At 38.4% G+C, this 20,690-nt stretch overlaps 1 protein-coding gene across 1 annotated transcript in view; it reads right to left on the reverse strand.

Moving 5' to 3' along the window:
- RALGAPA2 (Ral GTPase activating protein catalytic subunit alpha 2) overlaps positions 1–20,690 on the reverse strand; it is a 192,220-nt gene that overhangs the window by 41,558 nt on the left and 129,972 nt on the right. Inside the window, exon 37 of the mRNA XM_083358327.1 lies at positions 12,652–12,779. Within this exon, the coding sequence (XP_083214453.1) occupies positions 12,652–12,779 (128 nt within the window). The remainder of the gene's footprint in view (positions 1–12,651; positions 12,780–20,690) is intronic.

Consider the following 20,690-nt stretch of genomic DNA (forward strand, 5'->3'; position numbering starts at 1 on the left):
AACATCAGAACAGTCCTTGCATTTTGTTATTCCAGCCATTAAGCAACATAGCTCTAGAGCAGAGCTTGGTTTGCTATGTTACATGAATGAGACATACATTTTCTTAATAGCACATTATGTTGGGCCTTATGATTGGAATTCAACATTGCATTAACTGATTTCCACTAACACTGATTGTTGTCTTTCTTTTCTTCCACCCTGTGCATTCTCAAAAGTGACAGTGCAAGAGAATTGAGGGGGGGGTGTCAAGGAGGTAAGGGGGCACTGCCCCCTCCTGTTCTGTCAATTTAAACCTTTCCCACTACTGGAAACATAGTATTAGGTTTTATCTTTAACGTTTAAACATCACAACAAAGTTACATTAAATATTATTTTTATTTTTTAAAATCTTTCTCCCCTCTAAACTGTGTCTATTCTGTTTTGTCTCAGGAATTAACATGTATATCCCCAGATTAAAAAAAACCTCCTGTTAAGCGGCCTCTACGTGTCACCACTTCCAAACACTAAAATGCAGGCAGTGTTGCTTGTCCTTGCTAAGATCCGTACATAGCCCAAGGCTTTGAGGAGCCTTTGCCTTCCCTCTAACTTTGCCAATTCTTTTGCAGCAAGGCCTTAGAAACTCTTCCTATGTTTAAGGCTAGTGATGTGAAAAGAAAATTAAAACATCCAAGGCGTATTTCAGATATATGGTTAAACTTTGCATTTTGAATTAATATGCTTATATGTAGTCCTCAGTTAACAACCATTCATTCAGCAACTCCTTTAAAGTGCCGAAGGCGCTTAATGAGTGGTACTTATGACCATCATTCCTCAGAGTTCTAGTCGTCCCAGCGGCCCGAGTCACACGAATGCGATTGGGGAGTTTGGCCAACAGATTCACTTAACAACGGTTGCAGCATCACATAGCCAAAGATTTGCCATTTGTGTCTTTCCCTGCCAGCTTCCCACAATCCAAGATGGCAGGGAAGACGGTGAGTGCTCTGGTCACACTCCCGCTGCCTTTTCTCCTGAGCAGTTCAGCAGCCCAGATACAGCGTAAAAGACTGGCACATATAGCACAGCACTTTCTACCTGCACACCCTCCCTTCACTTGGCCGCAGCCACCCCTGGAAATTGCGACTTTCTACCAGCTTCCCTACTGGCCTTGCTTGTTGGAAGCTGCAAGGTGGTCCTCACTTAATGACAAGGACTGCTATCACTAAGAGATGGGACGAGATTTAGTGCTTTATGACCTGATTGCTTAACAAATGAAATTCTGGTCTCAATTATCATTGTTAAGCAAGGACTATCTGCATTGTTTATGTGGTATATTTCATTTGCTCCAGTTAATGATAAAATGGTTTATTTTCTTCAATTTTAACAATAGGTAATCGAGCAACGATGGCAAAGTACGATGAATGGCACAGGCTTAAGATTTTCATGGTTTTCTTCTAATGCCATTTGGAAGCACTTGATTGACTGCAAGGAGTTAGTACTTTCTAAATGTATTGTCTACTTACTAATCTGCACTAAAAACAATTTTATTCTAGAACTGGTTATTTTTGGATGCTGCTTTTAGCACATCACGTAAGACCGAACAGCCCAGTGCTGGCTTAAAAGGCTGGCCACCCATTGTATATAACTGAAACAAGAACCTAACATTCTGGTTTGGGAACTATTAATAATAGATAATAAGGGTCTATTTAAGTTGCCATTGTCTTTGATACATAAAAGTCAGCTTGGGAATTGTCATACGTTGGTGATAGAGAGTGATATGTCAAAACAAGATTTTCTGTGCTATGGTTTACTGGTAAGGATCTGAACATCTTAAATGCATCTTAAATGCAATCATCTTCAAACTGATGCAGATTTTTCATTTCATATATGATATTGATTATGCCTTTGTGTACTTCCCATTGTTCAGATGCAATTTTCAATGGTAGAATACTTGTACTATAGACATAAAAACAAGGATTTTAGTAAAAATTCACATATTGATCTGAAGGCTATTTTAGCCAACACTGACTTTTCAAATCCAAATTAGTTCCTCCTTACTTTGTACCAGAGGTTTGTTTGCAAAGTCTCTTCCTATTAATCATAACAGAATCATTTTAGATAAGCATAAGGCCGAATACACAAGAATTCAACTAATTACCCAAGTCTAACTGTACTGTTTAAAACCAGTCTTTTAACAAATGTATTTTCATTTTTAATACATTATGCCATTCAATGAAATTTATGGTAAAATATTTCTCTTACATTTTAATCTATATTTTGTCTAAGAAGTTATTCTTTAGGTTTCCAAAGATCTGTGGCTGAAGCAAAAGGTTTTCTCCCCAAGGGGCTAAAAGTGTGGGTGTGGAAGAGGGCTTTTGTCTGAAAAATTAGCAATGCTATGAGTCATTGTGCATTAGAGCTAGAATAGTTTTGCATCTTGTATGAACCCAGACACCATATGTCATGCGAGGACCTATTACTTTATTCGGTGCTGTTGCTGACAGGCAGACACGTGGATATCCCCAATGGAAAGACTGTCTCTTCTCTGTAGTGAGTACAGGAACCCAGTGGTCTGAACACATCAGACATTGTAGCTAGCAGCAGGAACAGCTGGTAAGCTAGGAAGAAGCAAGGGCAATACCGAACTAGAATGTTAATGAGAATGTATGAGCTAAACCACAGTGCTAGCCTCACAGGGGGAAAAGTCAAATTCATTTTATGTTACTCATTCACGTAACACATCACTTGGATTTCTTTCTTTTTGAAAACATGCTATTTCACTCTGACTAAAGCATTAGCTCAAATAGTTATGAAACAGGTAATTTATTAATGAAGATTCTCAGGGTTTCAAGGCATCTTTAGATTTACTTAGTTGCATTTCCCCCGAAAAATAGGAAGGTACCGAAGAACATATCTGACTTGTTTTCAACATCACAGACCCAACACCATTTTAGCTTAGCTTAAGTAAATATCAACGTAATACTGAAAGCTACAAATAGGAATGCAGTTCAATAATACTTTTATGTACTTGGCTATATACAATTAATATAATTAACCATCTGGATCAGCAAGACAAATCCTTGACTATTACTAACTTTATAAAAAAACAAAGGAAAACTACTTCATTTATATATGTTTCTGTGCATGTGTGTGTATATGTGACTTTGAGCTACCTGCTTTTTAAAAAAATAAGTCCATCAGTGTTTTCTCAATAATTTGAGGTGGGAGAACTTTGAACTGCAGTTTCCAATAGAAAAAGCAGTGGCTCAGAGAGAGAGAGAGAGAGAGAAAAAAAATATTAATTTAAAAACACAATACAAGAATAGTACATTTCAAGCCAGGGACATTGTATATGACAAGCAACTGCCCCTGCATGCTATATGGCATTGCCATAGAGAGAGAGAACTCGCAGCAGACCTCCTTGAGCAAACACCGGGAAAGTGTGGCGAGGGCGCATTCTTGCCCCCAAACAGTAGCTGAAAGTGCAGGGGTACAACAAAGAAAGGAACAGCAGCCAAAATAGGCAGCAATGTTTTAGGTGGCGCAGGCTGGAAAGTGTTACATTCAGTTTGGAGCAGGAAAACATGGGTAGAAGCCATACTTTGTGGAGGGGGCCTGGAAGTGAATAGAAAATAACAGAACCCACTCCTGTCCTCAAGGACGTTGGGGAGGGCATGATGGAACAATTTGGCAATGTAGATATGCTATGCTGTAGGAACCCAATATTTACTCCATTTTGTCTGTTAGTCTTTTAAGGGAAAGAGAGTAGTTGAAAAACGAAGCCTCACTATTACATAACTGACTGCTGTGGCCTGGCAGGAATGCATCTCCCAACCTCGACTGACTGCAGCAGCCAAGCTCTAACTAATGGTGCCTGACTGATTAATGGGGAAGGGGGTGTGTGTTGTAATATCATGAAGCCTTGCCAGTATTCCCCTGGTGCAAAGACTCATTGGGTACCAGGCACTTCCCTCATAATCCTCTCTATTATGAGCATCCATGCCCTGCTGCCTTTGCTGCTCTTCCATCTGTACTCAAACAGAAGTAGTAGCAAAAAAAAAAGGGCATTTGAGGAGTGAGGTTGAGATTTTCCATCTGCTGAAGCTCTGCCCTCAACATGTCCCTGGAAGTGGCAAAAAGGCCTGTTTAACAAACTTTCAGTAATTCAAGATGCATTGCCCTATTCTAAATTAGCTTGTTCTGACCTTAATCTTTACATAAGGTAAAGGTAAAGGTTCCCCCGCACATGCGTGCTAGTCGTTTCCAACTCTAGGGGCCGGTGCTCATCTCCGTTTCAAAGCCGAAGAGCCAGCGCTTGTCCGAGGACGTCTCCGTGGTCATGTGGCCGGCATGACTAGACGCCAAAGGCGCACGGAACGCTGTTACCTTCCCACCGCAGTGGTCCCTATTTTTCTACTTGCATTTTTACGTGCTTTCGAACTGCTAGGTTGGCAGAAGCTGGGACGAGTAACAGGCGCTCACTCTGTTACGCGGCACTCGGGATTCGACCCGCCAAACTGCCGACCTTCAGATCGACAAGCTCAGCGTCCTAACCCACTGAGCCACCACGTCCCTTTTCTAATGATTAAAGGTAAAGGTAAAGGTTCCCCCGCACATGCGTGCTAGTCGTTTCCGACTCTAGGGGCCGGTGCTCATCTCCGTTTCAAAGTCGAAGAGCCAGCGCTTGTCCGAGGACGTCTCCGTGGTCATGTGGCCGGCATGACTAGACACCAAAGGCGCACGGAACGCTGTTACCTTCCCACCGTAGTGGTCCCTATTTTTCTACTTGCATTTTTACGTGCTTTCGAACTGCTAGGTGGGCAGAAGCTGGGACGAGTAACAGGCGCTCACTCTGTTACGCGGCACTCGGGATTTGATCCACCAAACTGCCGACCTTCTGATCGACAAGCTCAGTGTCCTAACCCACTGAGCCACCGCGTCCCTTTTTCTAATGATTACAAAACATCAAAATGCCACTGAGGCAGCAGAAAGAAAATAACAATTTGAAAACAAGAACAATTGCTCAACTTATTTTTCTTTTCTGAAAAGGTTTGTGCTTGGAAATGAAGATCCACACACAGCCACAATAAAAATGCCTTAATATCAGGGGAAGACAGAGTCACTTATTGAGGAGAGTTCTACTATTGGGTCTAGGTTTTCTTTTCCTGGGTCTAAATCAGGGGTCCCCAACTTTTCTGGCTTGGTGACCTGGGGCGGGCAGAAGAGGGGATGGTTCTGTGTGAGTGGTAGGCGCTTGCACAAATGAAACTGAGTGCATGAGTGCACATGCCCACTGCTTGCACAAGTGGAGCTGTGCACATGCACTCGCCCGCCACTTGCACGGCCCAGTTCTGGTACCTAACCACAAAACTGGATAACATGATGCACTGCTGTTGCAAAATTTCACAGAATATCTGGATGCGCCAATGCTCTAGATGCAATGGAGCGGGCATGGATCTCATGAACTTGGGCAGTGATGTCTGCAATAACTTCCAATTCTGGCTCCAGCTGTTACATTCTACAGCCCTGCCTTAGAATCTTATTAAGGTAAAGGTAAAGGTTCCCCCGCACATGCATGCTAGTCGTTCCCGACTCTAGGGGCCGGTGCTCATCTCCGTTTCAAAGCCGAAGAGCCAGCGCTTGTCCGAGGACGTCTCCGTGGTCATGTGGCCGGCATGACTAGACGCCAAAGGCGCACGGAACACTGTTACCTTCCCTCCGCAGTGGTCCCTATTTTTCTACTTGCATTTTTACGTGCTTTCGAACTGCTAGGTTGGCAGAAGCTGGGACGAGTAACAGGCGCTCACTCTGCTACACGCCACTCGGGATTCGACCTGCCAAACTGCCGACCTTCTGATCGACAAGCTCAGTGTCCTAACCCACTGAACCACCGCGTCCCTAGAATCTTATTAGCATAGTTTAAAAATTACTTTGAAAATATCACAGAAGTATATTCTCATGGAAGCTTGACAACTTAGCAAAAAACTCTTCCGATTGCTCATGGCAACAGATTTCTAAAGCAACTGAAACTGAGATGCAAATTATAGACAATTCTAATCATGTGGTTGATTCCCTTGACTGCACTATTTTCTTTTTGCCAATTATGAAAGCAGCCTCACTATCTGGAGCACCACATTTTTTCTGCCTTTCAAGAAGAAAATAATTTTTCCCCCCTCTATCATTCTCCTTTGAGCATGTTAACAATTTGTACCTTTTAGTCATCCCGAGAAAGAATCTAGGCAATTAATTCAGCCAAGGCAGCACTGAGCTGGATTAGATAGCTGAGATTCATTGATGGAGATTGCATGGAAACGAACAGGAAGAATGTCTGAGATGAGATATCTGTAAGCAAAAGAGGGAAACAGAATATAAACAGAAGGAGTGGGAAAAAGTCCACAGGTGGTAGAGATGCTGACAGACTTGTAAGAGAATGAGAGTTGGATGAGGATGAAAAGTCAGAAGACTGATACCAGACACAAAGTCACAACGTGCAAAATGATGAGGACTAACAGGAGAGCTGGGAAGAAAACAAGGTTAAAGTATTCCTGCCAACTAGCAGAGAGGAAGAATGATTGATGAGAATAAACACTGGGAAGGATGATGGTGATTTTGGCTGCCATTTCATTTCTCTGCTCAGGTTGAAGAGGTGCCACCATTTTCTCTCTATTATCAAGGTTGACTCAGCCATCTTTCTGAGGTCAGTAAAATGAGGACTGAGATTGTTGGGGGCAACATGCTGACTCTGTAAATCACTTAAGAGTGCTATAAAGCGCTAAGAAGTAGTACATAAGTCTAAGTGTCATTGCTACCGTTTGGAGGAAAACTGTTGCAGGATTATGCCCTATAGATGACAGGATGTAAATGCCTGTGATATTGGGCCACAGGCACTATAATTGCTCTGTAATTGGGTACTCTTATTCTCCTAGACCTCCTCTTGGGAATGGTGGTGGAGTATTCTTTATACTCTGGGGGAAGAGATTCCGCAAAAATCTCTTCTCCCAGAGTATAAATATAGGGAATAAATAGATAGTATACATATAGTGAGAGTTATTATAACAAAATATAAACTTTAATATATCCAACAACACTTAAAAAATTCTACCTGCTCTTTCAACAAGAGGTCCTCAAAAGAATTAGTTTTTGAAATTTCTCATTTTTTAAAATTAAAGTAAATTAAATTTAGAACTTTGAAATATATAGGGAAACAAAATATTGTGGGGCAACCACATGGTACCATAATTTTAGAATTAAGATCACGTAACTAAGGAGAAAAACCTAAATAAATTCTGCAAGATTTATAATTCGGCTGCATGAGATTCCAAAGTCCAAAACAGAACAGAACTTAAAATAAGAGCAAACTAACATGTATAATAATTAACTATCTTCATATCTCTGAGAGATATTAATTCCTTTGTAGTAGCTATGAAATATATTAATTCTTTGCAAAGCTACATCACTCACAAATAATAACCCAATATTAATGCTGCTCTGAAAGCTTTCCCATGTTATTTATAGGTTGGAAAGGATTACAGCAATTGATTGCTGCCTAGAGAATGTTCTTTCTGTGAGAAGCCAGGCACATGGAAGTGACAGTCAGCTGAGCTATTGACCTATTCCAACAAAGAAACAGCACTCCAAAAAGGACAGTACTTTTTCACACCATTTATTAAACCTTCAATAATACTTATCAAGACACTACAGAGATTGGTATGATAGGACTGAACAATCTTAAGCCTAGTAGCTTATAAGTACCATTCAGAGTTTTGAGCTGACAAGTTCTATTTCCTTCCCTTTGGTGAGATAAAGCTAATAATTTTGAAAGAAAGAAAAAAAGTAAGGCCATTTAAAATTTGCTGCACGGGAAAGGTAAACACAATTTTTTTTCAAAAGAATGGTTAAGCTTTTATTGACTCACTATGTTAATGTATTTTTGCCATATAATTTACATTTCAGAATTTCAATCAATTCATTCCTTGAAGCAGAAAGGTCTACATGAACCATCTATTATAATAGCCTGAAATTCTAGAGGAACCAATCTAACCCCAGCAACTCAAAGCTTTCCCAGAAAGAGATCAGGTGTAAGAGACTATGCACTCCTGGGGACAGGAAGGGTAACAAGTTTATGTAATCACACCCTAGAATCTCTCATAATATATCTAGTAGGTTAGAAGGTTATAACTATAATTTGGCAAGATTCTCTCCATTAGGTGCAATCAAATAAAGGGTTAAACTCCTCTGCCTAAAATCAGTGGATCTCACTGTGTAGACAGTATTCCATTCTTCCTTTTTTCCCTTCATACATTGGACCTCCGAAGGCCTCAAATCCCTGTTGAGAACTTACTTCCCCTATTCTCTGTATGTTGTATTATTTACTCAAGGTCTTTTACAGTTCTGCCCACTCCAGAAAGGTCATTTCATTCTCAATCTTTTTATTATTTTGGAAAGTTTTTCTTTTTGTTAGTAAAACTACAGTACCTGGGTGAAAAAAATTGCTTACATTTTGCAGAGTAGTATTAGCAAAAAAAAAACAAAAACTCTAAGATCAGGAACATCAATATGAACTGCAGTAAGTTTTGGTTTTCTGTTGTGGCAAGGGGATCCATACTACAAATATTTTTGTGAGCCTTTGAAAGGCTAAGGATCCATTTAATATTCAATTCCTGAATGACTCTCTTCCCCAATTCTCCACATTATAGTTTCCTTGCTGGTGTTCTGCTTTGATGGGCCAAAGATAACTTTTTGCCTATTCATGTTTCCTTGTTCAAGAAACTGGATTTTATTTTGTCCTGATGATTGACAGAAGGCTTCACAGAAATACTATATGTGAAGGAAGACAACTCAGAATTGACTTTAATGGAACTTTAAACAAATTCACCTCTTTACAGCCAGACATATTACATCCCTTGTTTTGAAGGTGCAGACATGATTACAAGGTAATCTTTGGAAAAACCTAGAGATAAGATGAAGTGTCACAAAATTGCAGAAGAACATATTGCCAATATTACAAAAAAGAGATTACAAACAAGATGTCTGTAGGCAGTTAAAAAAGACTGCAACTATTACAAGAGCCAGCATGAATCTGTTAAGACGCTATGCCAGAGCAATGGTATCTGTGTTTATTACAGAATAAATACTTAGATAGACTAAGAGAAAGTTGTAGATATAATATACCTGGATCTCAATAAAAATTACTATGCTTTTCATAGTATCCTTGTGGACAACACAGATAAAAGTGGGCTAGCTAGAGGATAGTGTGATCCAGTAGATTTTCAACTGCTTGAATAATCATGCTCATATTATAAATGGCTCTACATTGATGAGGATGAAGTACTGGCTGGGCTCGCCAGTTCTCTGCCCTTAGCCCTGTGCTATTTAACATTTTCCCCAGCAAAGTGACATGGCTATATATGAATGCACATGTTGAGATAACTGGGGATACTGAAATGGCTTTGCACGTAAGGAGTCAGGTGGAACTGTTGAAGCTGTCTGCATGAATCCAGAAAAACTGCTTTAACAGTTTGAAAAGGTATTCATAGCATGGAAGGGCACTATGCAATGCAGCAGCTAAAAAGATCAATGCAATTTTGTGCTTTATTAACAGAAGCAGAACATCCAGTTCATGGGAGATAACAGCCGAATTGTACCCAGTTACAACACATTTGTATCTAGTTCTAACTACCAGACTGAAAGTGAGATGGGAAAGCTAGAGCAGGTTCAGAAGAGGGCTATCCAGGATAAATAAGGGACATAGAAATCAATCCCTTTGAGAAGTGATTAAAAGAGCTGGGCCTGCAGAACCCGCATATCAGAAAACTGAGGCAAAATACAATAAAAAGGTAAAGGTTCCCCCGCACATGCGTGCTAGTCGTTTCCGACTCTAGGGGCCGGTGCTCATCTCCGTTTCATAGCCGAAGAGCCAGCGCTTGTCCGAGGACGTCTCCGTGGTCATGTGGCCAGCATGACTAGACGCCAAAGGCGCACGGAACGCTGTTACCTTCCCACCGGAGTGGTCCCTATTTGTCTACTTGCATTTTTACGTGCTTTCGAACTGCTAGGTTGGCAGAAGCTGGGATGAGTAACAGGCGCTCACTCTGCTACGCGGCACTCGGGATTCGACCCGCCAAACTGCCGACCTTCCGATCGACAAGTTCAGCACAAAAGGAGGCTGGTTTCTTGTTGAAACGGAAGATATATACAAAGCTCCAAGAGTCTGAAATTAAAAATTTTAAAATTAAATTAAAAATAAAAAGGACAAGATTAAAGCTGAATATTAGGAGGAATTCTCTGGTGGTAGAAGCTGCTTTTTTTAGACCAGCAATAGAGTCCTTCTCAGTGGAGGTTTTCAAGTGGGCTGGATGACGACTAGAGATGGTTTAGTAAATTCCTTAACTAAAGATGACTAGCTGATTTTCAAAGTTCCAATTAATTTCTATGATTTGATCATGGCAGATTGTTCTAATACAGTACATATAATAGTTTCTACAGCTAACCCAGTGGCTGAAAATTTTAGCCATTTTCTGGAATTCATGTGCTGTATGTGCCAATGTAGAGAATCAGAGATAGTCTTGGAGAAATTAATCAAGGCTGTTAGAAAAAAAATAATTGAAATTCAGGAGGAGAAAAAAATAATAGAAACTCAAACCAGCTTCCCCTTACATTTCTTGAGTATAAGAAAGTGGGAGTTAGGCTTTCAAGGTTTCATTTCATCTAGACCAGGCATGTCAAACTGCCATCCTATCCTATCCTATCCTATCCTATCCTATCCTATCCTATCCTATCCTATCCTATCCTATCCTTGTATTGATAAAGTAAAGTTCCAGTCATTCTTATGGCGTTTTATTTTCTGACCTGGCCATCTTTAAGAGTTTATAGCCAAAGGTCTGCATCACATTTTTTCAGAGGAAAGTTCATTATTTAAAGGATTTTGGCATCCAGCTGTAATCATCCAGTTGTGATTTACAATGAACAAATGTAAACACCACTGTAACGTCTGATGATTATAACTGGATTTGAAGAGGGCAGTGATCTGCTATTCTTCCTGACAGGGAAGTAAACATTAAGTCACCAAGATGATGGCTCTTCGCAAAACAAGGTATTGGGTTCTATAGATAGAAAATATGCTCATTGAATTGGAGGAAATTAGTCTAAGAACCTTGTCCTAGTTCTCCTGTTTGAGCAAAGCTCCAAACCAAAAAGTGTCCAGAATTATTTCTAAGGGATCCACTTGTTGTTTCAATGTTTAAATAATGAACTGGATGCTATCATGGTTATTCAGAAAAAGTTTTTATCAGTATATTAATCAAATATGGATTATGAAAATTCCCTGCAATAATATATAAGCCCCCAAACAGTACCTAATGACCTGATATCAGGCCAAACTATGTGCCCATACATTGCTTCTTTACTGATGAGAGTTTCATAGTCTGAAAAAACTGAAAGCTTTTGTTTCCTGAGTTTCTTGGATACCAAATGAACCCCAAAGTACCACATCTCAGGGGCTGCCACAAAGAAGAGGGAGCCAGGCTGTTCTCCAAAGCACCTGAGAGCAGGACAAGAAGCAACGGATGGAAACTAGTCAAGGAGAGAAGCAACCTAGAACTAAGGAGAAATTTATTGACAGTTAGAACAATTAACCAGTGGAACAACCTGCCACCAGAAACTGTAAATGCTCCAACACTGGAAGTTTTTAAGAAGAGACTGGACAGCCATTTGTCTGAAATGGTATAGGGTTTCCTGCTTGAGCAGGGGGTTGGACTAGATGACCTCCAAAGTCCCTTCCAACTTATTATTATTATTATTATTATTATTATTATTATTATTATTATTATTATTATTATTATTATTATTATTATTATATACCTAATGTTCCTTATCTTCCACTTGGGTTATTTGATTCAAATAAAAATATGGAAAAGTTCCATTTAATGGGATCAAAACAAGCATTTGAAAGAAACTTGGCCACTGTCATTCTAAGCTGTGCCCCATTACGCTTCACATCAAAACCATTCTCCTCCTCCTAAGATCCAAACTTTTCTAGCTCTCCACACCAATGGACATGTCATCATCCTTGAAATGAAAGACTGAGGTGTGCCCAATCTCCTGCACACATATTTTTTGCCCTTCTGGTGAAGGAGGGAAGACAAATGAAATTATTTTGTTTTACAAATATCAGGATAAACTGGTGTTGATATTTTCAGAGGCCCATGCCAGATTCTGGGTCACTATCAGTTATTAGGGGATGCAAACACGAATATATTAACTGAAAAACTCTCAATGATGTTAAGAACCTTTTGACTGTTAACCAGAGACTGTATATATGTCAAACACACAAACAATAAAAAGTGAAACTTTATACTGTTACATTGTCATCTAATGTGATTCATAATACAAATCTGTATTGAGAATTTTGCCAGGTTTTTTCCCCTGCCACATATCACATATTTTTCTTCAAAATCCACTTACCAGTTTTGAGGAAATCTTGTAATCTTGAATGCAGCTATGTTTATGCACTCGTCAATCTATAGGCATTAAATGTATCATTAGTAGGTTTAAACTTGAATGGATTTACAAATGCTGTTATTATAGAGATTGAGATATATCATGTTTTTCAACACATGGATTCCAAAAATGGATGAATTTTTCAATCCTGATATAGAAACAAATGAAAAAGGATACAAGCTCTGATAGAGAGTTATAAGAGATTTCACGGCTCTGCTGGCATTGATACATGTGGCCCGTACAAGATTTGGCAACAGTTCTGCAGTCACAATTGCTCCGTTAAACAAAGGACCAAAAAATGGGACCTGTCAATAAACAAACAACATGAATATAAAGCATTAAAGAAATGAAAGCAATTCCTGTGGAAGAATTCATATTATATTGGAGTTTTTAGGAGCAAAAGTATAGCATCTATGTGTACACATACTACTGTAAAAGATTAATTCCCATATTTTTGGTGGAAATCTTTGCTAAACTTGACTGCCACTATATAAATCAACCAATATTTATAGCATTTGAAAATCTTTAATAGTTTCAACAAAGCTGTCTCTATGTACTGGTTTTAAAACAAAATCATCATCTCAGAAACAACAAATATAATTACATATTATGGTAACTACATAGCCCATTAAATTTGAAAATATGAATTCTGAATTTAGATATAAGTACATCCCTTAATAATCATTGTCAACTTTGACAAATCAACATGCATGCTAGTTCAATGAGAAAAATGTAAAAATAAAGTTCCCTGTAACTGAAGACAGCCCCTTCCCTCCTTAACTTTTCTATATGTTCCATTATATATTTGGGAGGAATTTGAGATGGTTTTTCTTGGCTGCTTTTGAAACTAAAGCAACCCTATTTTATGGCATATACTGTATATACTACAAGACTTTTTTTGCTGCATGTTCCATCCTCAAAATGATAGGAAAGTCTGCTGCCAATATGAGATCAATCTTTATTTTTTTTTTGGGGGGGGGTTCATTCATAATATGTGAAAATAACTTTTTGGATGGGATTGATAATGAGTTTAATGGGATAGGAATGTTTGGTGATTCCAAATGCAGTGCTTCTAGCAGCCAATGAAATGTAGAGATATTTGAATTTTCTTCAACATACTGTATTCTTTCTGTTTACATGTGTGTGTGCTTATATGAAAAGAGGAACACTAAACCTGTGGTGATAAACCACCTGAGGATTACAAACAGAAGATAGGGGTGTCAAAACTGCCCTCCAAGTTCTAGGAATGAAGTTACAGATATTAAAATAACTATGAGGTTTCAGTTTGAAAAACCATCAAATAAAATGTGCCATGTTTAATAAAATTATACTGTAGTCCATTGCAACATGTATGGAAAGTATGAGCATTACAACATATATGGTTTCGTATGAGAGTGTCCCAGATTTTCAAAATTCTTGCGACTGTAAAGCAATATTGTCTTCATTTACATTTCTGTAATTATTGAGCAAAATGAAGTAGTGCTGTGACTCAACTAAAATATAGTCAAGTTTAAACAAGCCATTTTAGTTCAGAGCCCTATCTTCGATAGTAAGCAACAGAGTTTGAAAGCTTGTGAATGAGAAAATTATTGTACCAAATGGCTGAGCATTAATCTCTGCTGACTAGGCTCAATATAACGAGGCATCTGTGTCCCAGGGACCTCTCAGTGTGTCCCTGGCGGTATGCACACTATATGAGCCTGTGTGGCATTCTTTGTCTGCTTTTAAAGGCAGCTTTTTGCTTCATTGTTTAGAATATCTTAATGCATCTGTGATGGGTGGTATGCATTCATACTAAAAGACTTACTATTGTTTTCTGTCAGAGGCTTTGTTGAACAAAAGACTGAATCATAGTTCCCAATAATTATATTGGTTAATTAAACAGACAAAAAAGTTTGTCAATCACTGCATGGTTACCAGGCAGGAAGATAAAAATGAAAACAATAAAGCTGTAGCAATAACAAAAGTAAAAGCTATCTATCGCATTAGAGGTTCTTATATCATGAAGCTATTAATACAAAATTGGTAAATGTTAACATTGCTCCAGGTGTCTCTACTTGGATGCAAACAAAAAGGCTAACATTATGAATGTAAAAGGCCAAACGTTACCATGGATCCTGAAACCTGAAAAAGAAGTGACAGCTTTTTCATTTGATTAGAGAACTCAATTTAAATACCAAGAATTGCAACCAACCAGCCATTTATCTCTACAAGACACTTTCATTCATCCCACGGTCAGTAGCTGATTGACCAAAGGTTGGTCACATTTGCCCCTGAAATGTCTTGAATAGTTGATTGTATCATTATAATTATATTTTTAATGGACAGTAAATTCCACTTCGGTCTTAATTCTTTCCTCGGGATTTTTTTTAATGCATGAATTAAACAGACAAACGTCTTCCTATCATATGTTTGCAAAGATATTTTAGACTACACTTAATCGTTAAGAAAGTTGTCTACAAACTGAACAACAGCAACCACCTTTAACAGAAGCATCACAAAAGACAGGGCATCAGAGGGGGAGATTCTAATACTGAAATATTTTCCTCCAACTGGCCCCTTCCAAGAGTGAGAAATCCCAATGTTGGAATATTAATACTGGAGGGTCCTTGGTGTTCTCTGAGTTTGGTTCTTTTCTTGCAGACATTTCATTACCCAAACTAGGTAACATCATCAGCGGGTTCTGAAATAGTCTACAAGAGAACAATCAAGCTCAGAGAGCACTCATTTCAACCCTCAGCTGCAAATATTCCCCTTTATCAATTTTGATAAAATATTGGGATGAGATGGGAAAGAAGAAATTAGTTTTCGGAAATCTGCAATATCTCTCACAACCCCATCCAAGTAGCCTTCATTTAGTGACTGCCTTATACAGCACCTGTCTGCAGTTATAAATGTGATGAAAAAAATAACTTACAGACAGTCCTAGCACCGACAACCTTCGCAGGTCTATAAATAATAATAATAATAATAATAATAATAATAATAATAATAATAATAATAATAATAATAATAATAATAATAATAATAATAATTTTATTTATATACCGCCCTTCTCCCGAAGGACTCAGGGCAGTGAACAGGGCAAACATATAAAAATACAAAGATACAAAAGTTAAAAAAGAATTAAACACAATGCCCAAGCTAAAACAATAAATAGATATATTAAAAACGACAGTAAAATCCCAACCCATCCCCCATCAGTCCAGGCCGGCTTGTTCGAATAAGTGAGTCTTCAGATCGTGTCAGAAGGAGCGAAGGTCGGGCGCCATCCGGAGCTCGACCGGCTACCGATTCCATAAATCCGGGGCGCCCACAGAGAAGGACCTCCCCCTGGGGGCCACCAGACGACATTCTCTGACCGGTGGCACCCTGAGGAGGCCCTCTCTGTGGGAACGCACAGGGCGTAGGGAAGTTGATGCCGGCAGCAGGTGATCCCTGAGGTACTCCGGACCCATGCCATGTAGGGCCTTGAACACCATTACCAGTATCTTGAATCTCACCCGGAAGACAACTGGGAGCCAATGCAGCTCACGGAGCAGAGGTGTAACATGGGAGTATCGGGAGACTCCCAACACAACTCTCGCGGCTGCATTCTGTACCAGTTGGAGCCTCCGAGTGGTCCTCAAGGGCAGCCCCATGTAGAGAGCATTGCAGTAGTCTAAGGAAAACTGAAGGAACATCAGAAGCCCAGTTGCGCTTCACTTAGCCAACCAAGTTCTTAATGACCAAAAGTTGCCAGTCCCAAATGTGGTCGATACAGTGAGGACTATTTGAATCAAAGTACTGATTTATAGAGAGATAAGCTCCAATAAAAGAGAATAAATATGCTCTGGCAAGGGAAGCTACTATGTATAAGGAGCAAAAACCTACAACAACTTGCACTGATCATTTACCTGATTGAGTAATGGATGCCTACAAGCAAACAACCAAGCTCAGAAAGCACCTAGGGCAGCTGTTACGCTAATTGAAATACTCCTGAATCCTCTTCACAGAGAGGTCATCAACAAAACTTTCAGCAGGTTAAAACTGAAATTTGATTCTTCTGCTCAAAAGTACAGTGTTCTCTTTCTTCTTTTTTTCAGCGCTTTACCTCTTAATCTTTTTAATCAAGTTATACATTTGAATTTTAAACCCACTGCTTAGAAACAAGGCAAGAAGTTCAGTTTTAAAAAAAACACAACTTTGTGACAAATTTACAAATTTTAATACTAATAACCTTAAAGTGTTATATAAATACATTCCAATGAAAGAGATTTCATTACCGAATGCATCTGATTTCAACAAACTTCAAAATGTAAATTTATATGTCAGATATTACTTCTCTTCCATTCTGATGCAAATTTCTAACTGCAAATGTCTTTTAATTCTCTACACGTCATCTGCTTCTGAATCTGAATTCCTTTTCTTTTTTCCCCTCTGGGAAAAAAAGCGCCTCAGGGTAACAGCGAGAACTATCCCAGAATGGCTGACTCAGTGGGCCATTCTGAGATCACGTTAAAATGCATTTATTAAGCAGCTGAACAATTTCCCCACACCAAACAGTGCCACAGGGTGACATTAATAAACACACACTGAAAAATCTGTGTAAACTGTGAAAAATTACAGCAGCTGAACAGGTGAAAATTAGATTCATCCTTTTTGCTACTGGATACTATTGAAGGCACTAGAGAGTAAAGTAAGAGAAGGTAAAATAAGAGCACATGACTATTCAAAAATTGCAATGATGGTTATTCGTCATTTATATGAATTCTCATATCAGATCTTTCTAATGTAACGTAGGCAGGCATTTTGAGGTTATGTAACCATGTATCATTCAATCAAAAATAAAACTAAATAAAAGTGCAAGTTATTTTTCTGAATGTTACCCTCAAACTATAGCATATTCTCCATCCTTTTTTACAGAAAGTTAAGATAAAATTGAATACGGAATTAAAAGAAAAATACAAAAGCAAAGGCAACCCTCTCCCCCAAACGAAAATAAATAAATAAATAAATAAAAATACCTTGAATTTATTTTTGGAATTCATTATAGGGTTCAAAGGGCTTTCCCCCCAAAAAAAACCTTTTGATCATCATGAATGATTAACTGGGTACAACCACTAAAGATGGTATGCTATGTAAATGTGCCTACTGCCAACACATTGTACAAAGGTTCAATTTAATGCATTTTAATGCCACATTTGGATTGTTTTCCTAGATTTTGATGACTTAATGAATCAATAAAAAAACAATACTATGCCACAGAGTTCCAATGAGATACATTGAGTTTAAATTCCATGCTCTCAGTTTTTTCAAGATTTCCAAAAGAACCTGTCATGACTGATATATGAATTTTATGTAATACTGAAAAGATTCTCTTAATTTTAAATTATACACATCTAGTTCTGTATAATTCTTAAAAAGATATTAAAGGTTGTAAGTGATGAGTTTAGCAAGCTTACGAAGGAATAATAGAACTTGACTCATCTGAAATAAAGCTGAAACATGACTAATCTTTTTGCAGAACAGATTTAACAATATAAATTTTCGTAAATAATTAAATATTCAACTATATTTCATTCAGTTCTTTGTATTAAATATATTTGTATTTGTAAGATATTTTTTAGGAAACAGGGATAGAAATCAGGAGATCCTTTGTTTTCAACTGTCAAAATGTTTATCAATTTGAAGTGATAGGGAATTTCCTTGTCTAAAAGCAGTAGTTTTTTATTACTAAAAGGTTGGTGAATATTTTTATTTCATCGGATCATTGAGGATATAAAGATCCCATGAATGCCAGAGCTTTTTTATTGTTTATTTCAATTTATTTTTATGCATTAAATACATGTATTTTACACACACACACACACAGAGAGAGAGAGAGAGAGAGAGAGAGAGAGAGAGAGAGAGAGAGAGAGAGAGAGAGTATTAAACTGCTGGACTTCAAATGACATACAGCAGTGCTGGAGGACAATAGAAGGAAAATAAAATTATAATATAAAATGCAGATAGCATAAATAAGCAATGAATGGTATAATTCTTATTCTCCATACTGCTGGAACAGTTCAGTCTTTTAAAACTTCCAGAAAGTCAGTAATGAGGGCACCATTCTAAGTTCAGGGGGGAGGCCATCTCATACTATAGGGCCACAACTAAGAAACATTGATGTCTCCTCCCTCCCCTTCACTTATTTCATGGATTGGGAGGGGGTGTCATAAACGATTTTGAAGAGGTATATGCATTTTGGGTGGATTAAACGGGCTGCTTACTTACAGATAAGGCAGCCTGTAAGCACCTAAATGTCAGGAGAGGAAGGTAGGCAAGCGCATAGATTTTTAATTCTCCCTGCCAGATTCCCACAAGGAAACTCAATGGAGAAGCCAGTAGCAAGTCAGAATTTGTTCCTGCTTCTCCTGCCTGCCCTTGTCATTCTGTTTCTCTGTTTAAATAAGGAAATATTTCTGAAACAATGACCCAGCAGGGCATGGATTGTCTAGTTTTTTTTAATAACAAATCAAAGATACTTCACATCTCTTCTTAAACCAGCCCTGTTTATTTTGTGACCAAGGCTTTGATTGCCCTGTGTTTTCTATGGAAGATATGATGCCAGAAACTTTAATCTTAAGCTCTCATTTCTGCTATCCTTAACTACAGGAGGCCTAGCTAGACAGCCCAATCTCCATTTTCATCAACTATATCTGGTCCTCTACAGCCACAGTAATGATAGCATCCTTTCACCTCAACATCAAAGAAGTGAGAATATTACCAGTACTATCTTAGACACATGGCCCTGAAGCCACTTCTTAGAATTTTCGCTGGCTTTTTTGTTCCAACAGTTGGGGTTTCGTCAAGTTAAATCACACATCTCCATTATATGTTTTGCATTTTAATTTCTTAATTTGACTTCACTTTCCAGTATATCTTCAGCATATATTGATTAGATGCCATCAAGTCAATGTCAACCACATAAACAATACTTTAAAATTTAAATTCATTTTGGAAATATTTCTAAGCATTTATGATTAAAAAAAACCACCTACGGCTTTAACTCTGAGGAACATGTCTATGCACTGAGGAAATAATGATATGTGCCCTCTATCTATCTATCTATCCCAGAAGCTCTAATAGAAGAAAAACTATTTAACTTTACACAACTGTGGCCTAAGAAGTTAGAACTTTCTCAACCCTGGAAGCTCCAACAGAACCGTCACTTCTCTATGTTGGCATTTGCAATTACTGAAACAGCCTGTATCTTTCTCCTGCCATAGCAGATTTAATCACACAAGCTGCAGTTGATGCTTTAGATTTTGTTTGTTAGACCAGTCTAACCTTTGTAGGGAGCTATCCAGGGTGCTATCTGACTATCTTAACTTTGCTTCATTGTTATTGGTTCTGTGCTTTACTTATTTTTGGTTTTTAAGGACGACTTTACATCTCTTCAAGCATATTATCAGGACAGTTTTCAACAAAGTATCAAAAGCATGATATATAGGAATAATGCATACTAAATTAAAAATAGAGAAATTGTCAGGACCCACTTCAACTCCACATCTTAAGTAAGCAGAACTCTTGGAAACAATTTCTTCAAATAGGAACTTTTATTAAGAGTAGTTGATAGCAGGCATAATAGACAGGATCTGAGATTTCCCGTGCATCGCAGTAGATTATAGTATCCCCAAGCAAGACCCCACCCCATAGATCGACCGCCTGACGTGGGATGGCCAATCCCCAAGTGTTAAGTCCATTGTGAGAAACGGGCAGATAACATCGGCCCATCTCCAGCTCATGCAGCAAGGATCGGCGGCTTCTTAACACCTTCCTCTGAGAGTGTAGACATAAACCAGGCACTGAGGTTACATTCCTTATTTCCTCCTTTGTTCTAACTGACAGTTTAAAAGAGAGAGTTCAGAGAGAGAGAGATAATGAGGGAAACAAGTTGTTACATTTCAGTGGGCGGGTTGAGGATACAGACCCAATAAACAAGGTAAAGAATTACATTGTAGCGAATAGAGGAAGTGAAAGTAATAACCCTGCAGGCACATTCCCCCCTCCCCCTTGGGAGTATGGCAGAATCCAGGGAAAGGTGGGATTTGTTTTTAGATCAAAGAAGACAGATAGAAATGAAATGAAATAGGAATGGGTTCTGACAGAAACTGTACTTACAGAAAAATGTATCAAAGACAAAAACTATCAATGGATAACCCATCAACAAAACAGCCTGTGGAAATAAGATA

The sequence above is a fragment of the Vipera ursinii genome (assembly GCF_947247035.1).
Source record: "Vipera ursinii genome assembly, chromosome: 3".
In the NCBI taxonomy this organism is placed as follows: Eukaryota; Metazoa; Chordata; class Lepidosauria; order Squamata; family Viperidae; genus Vipera; species Vipera ursinii.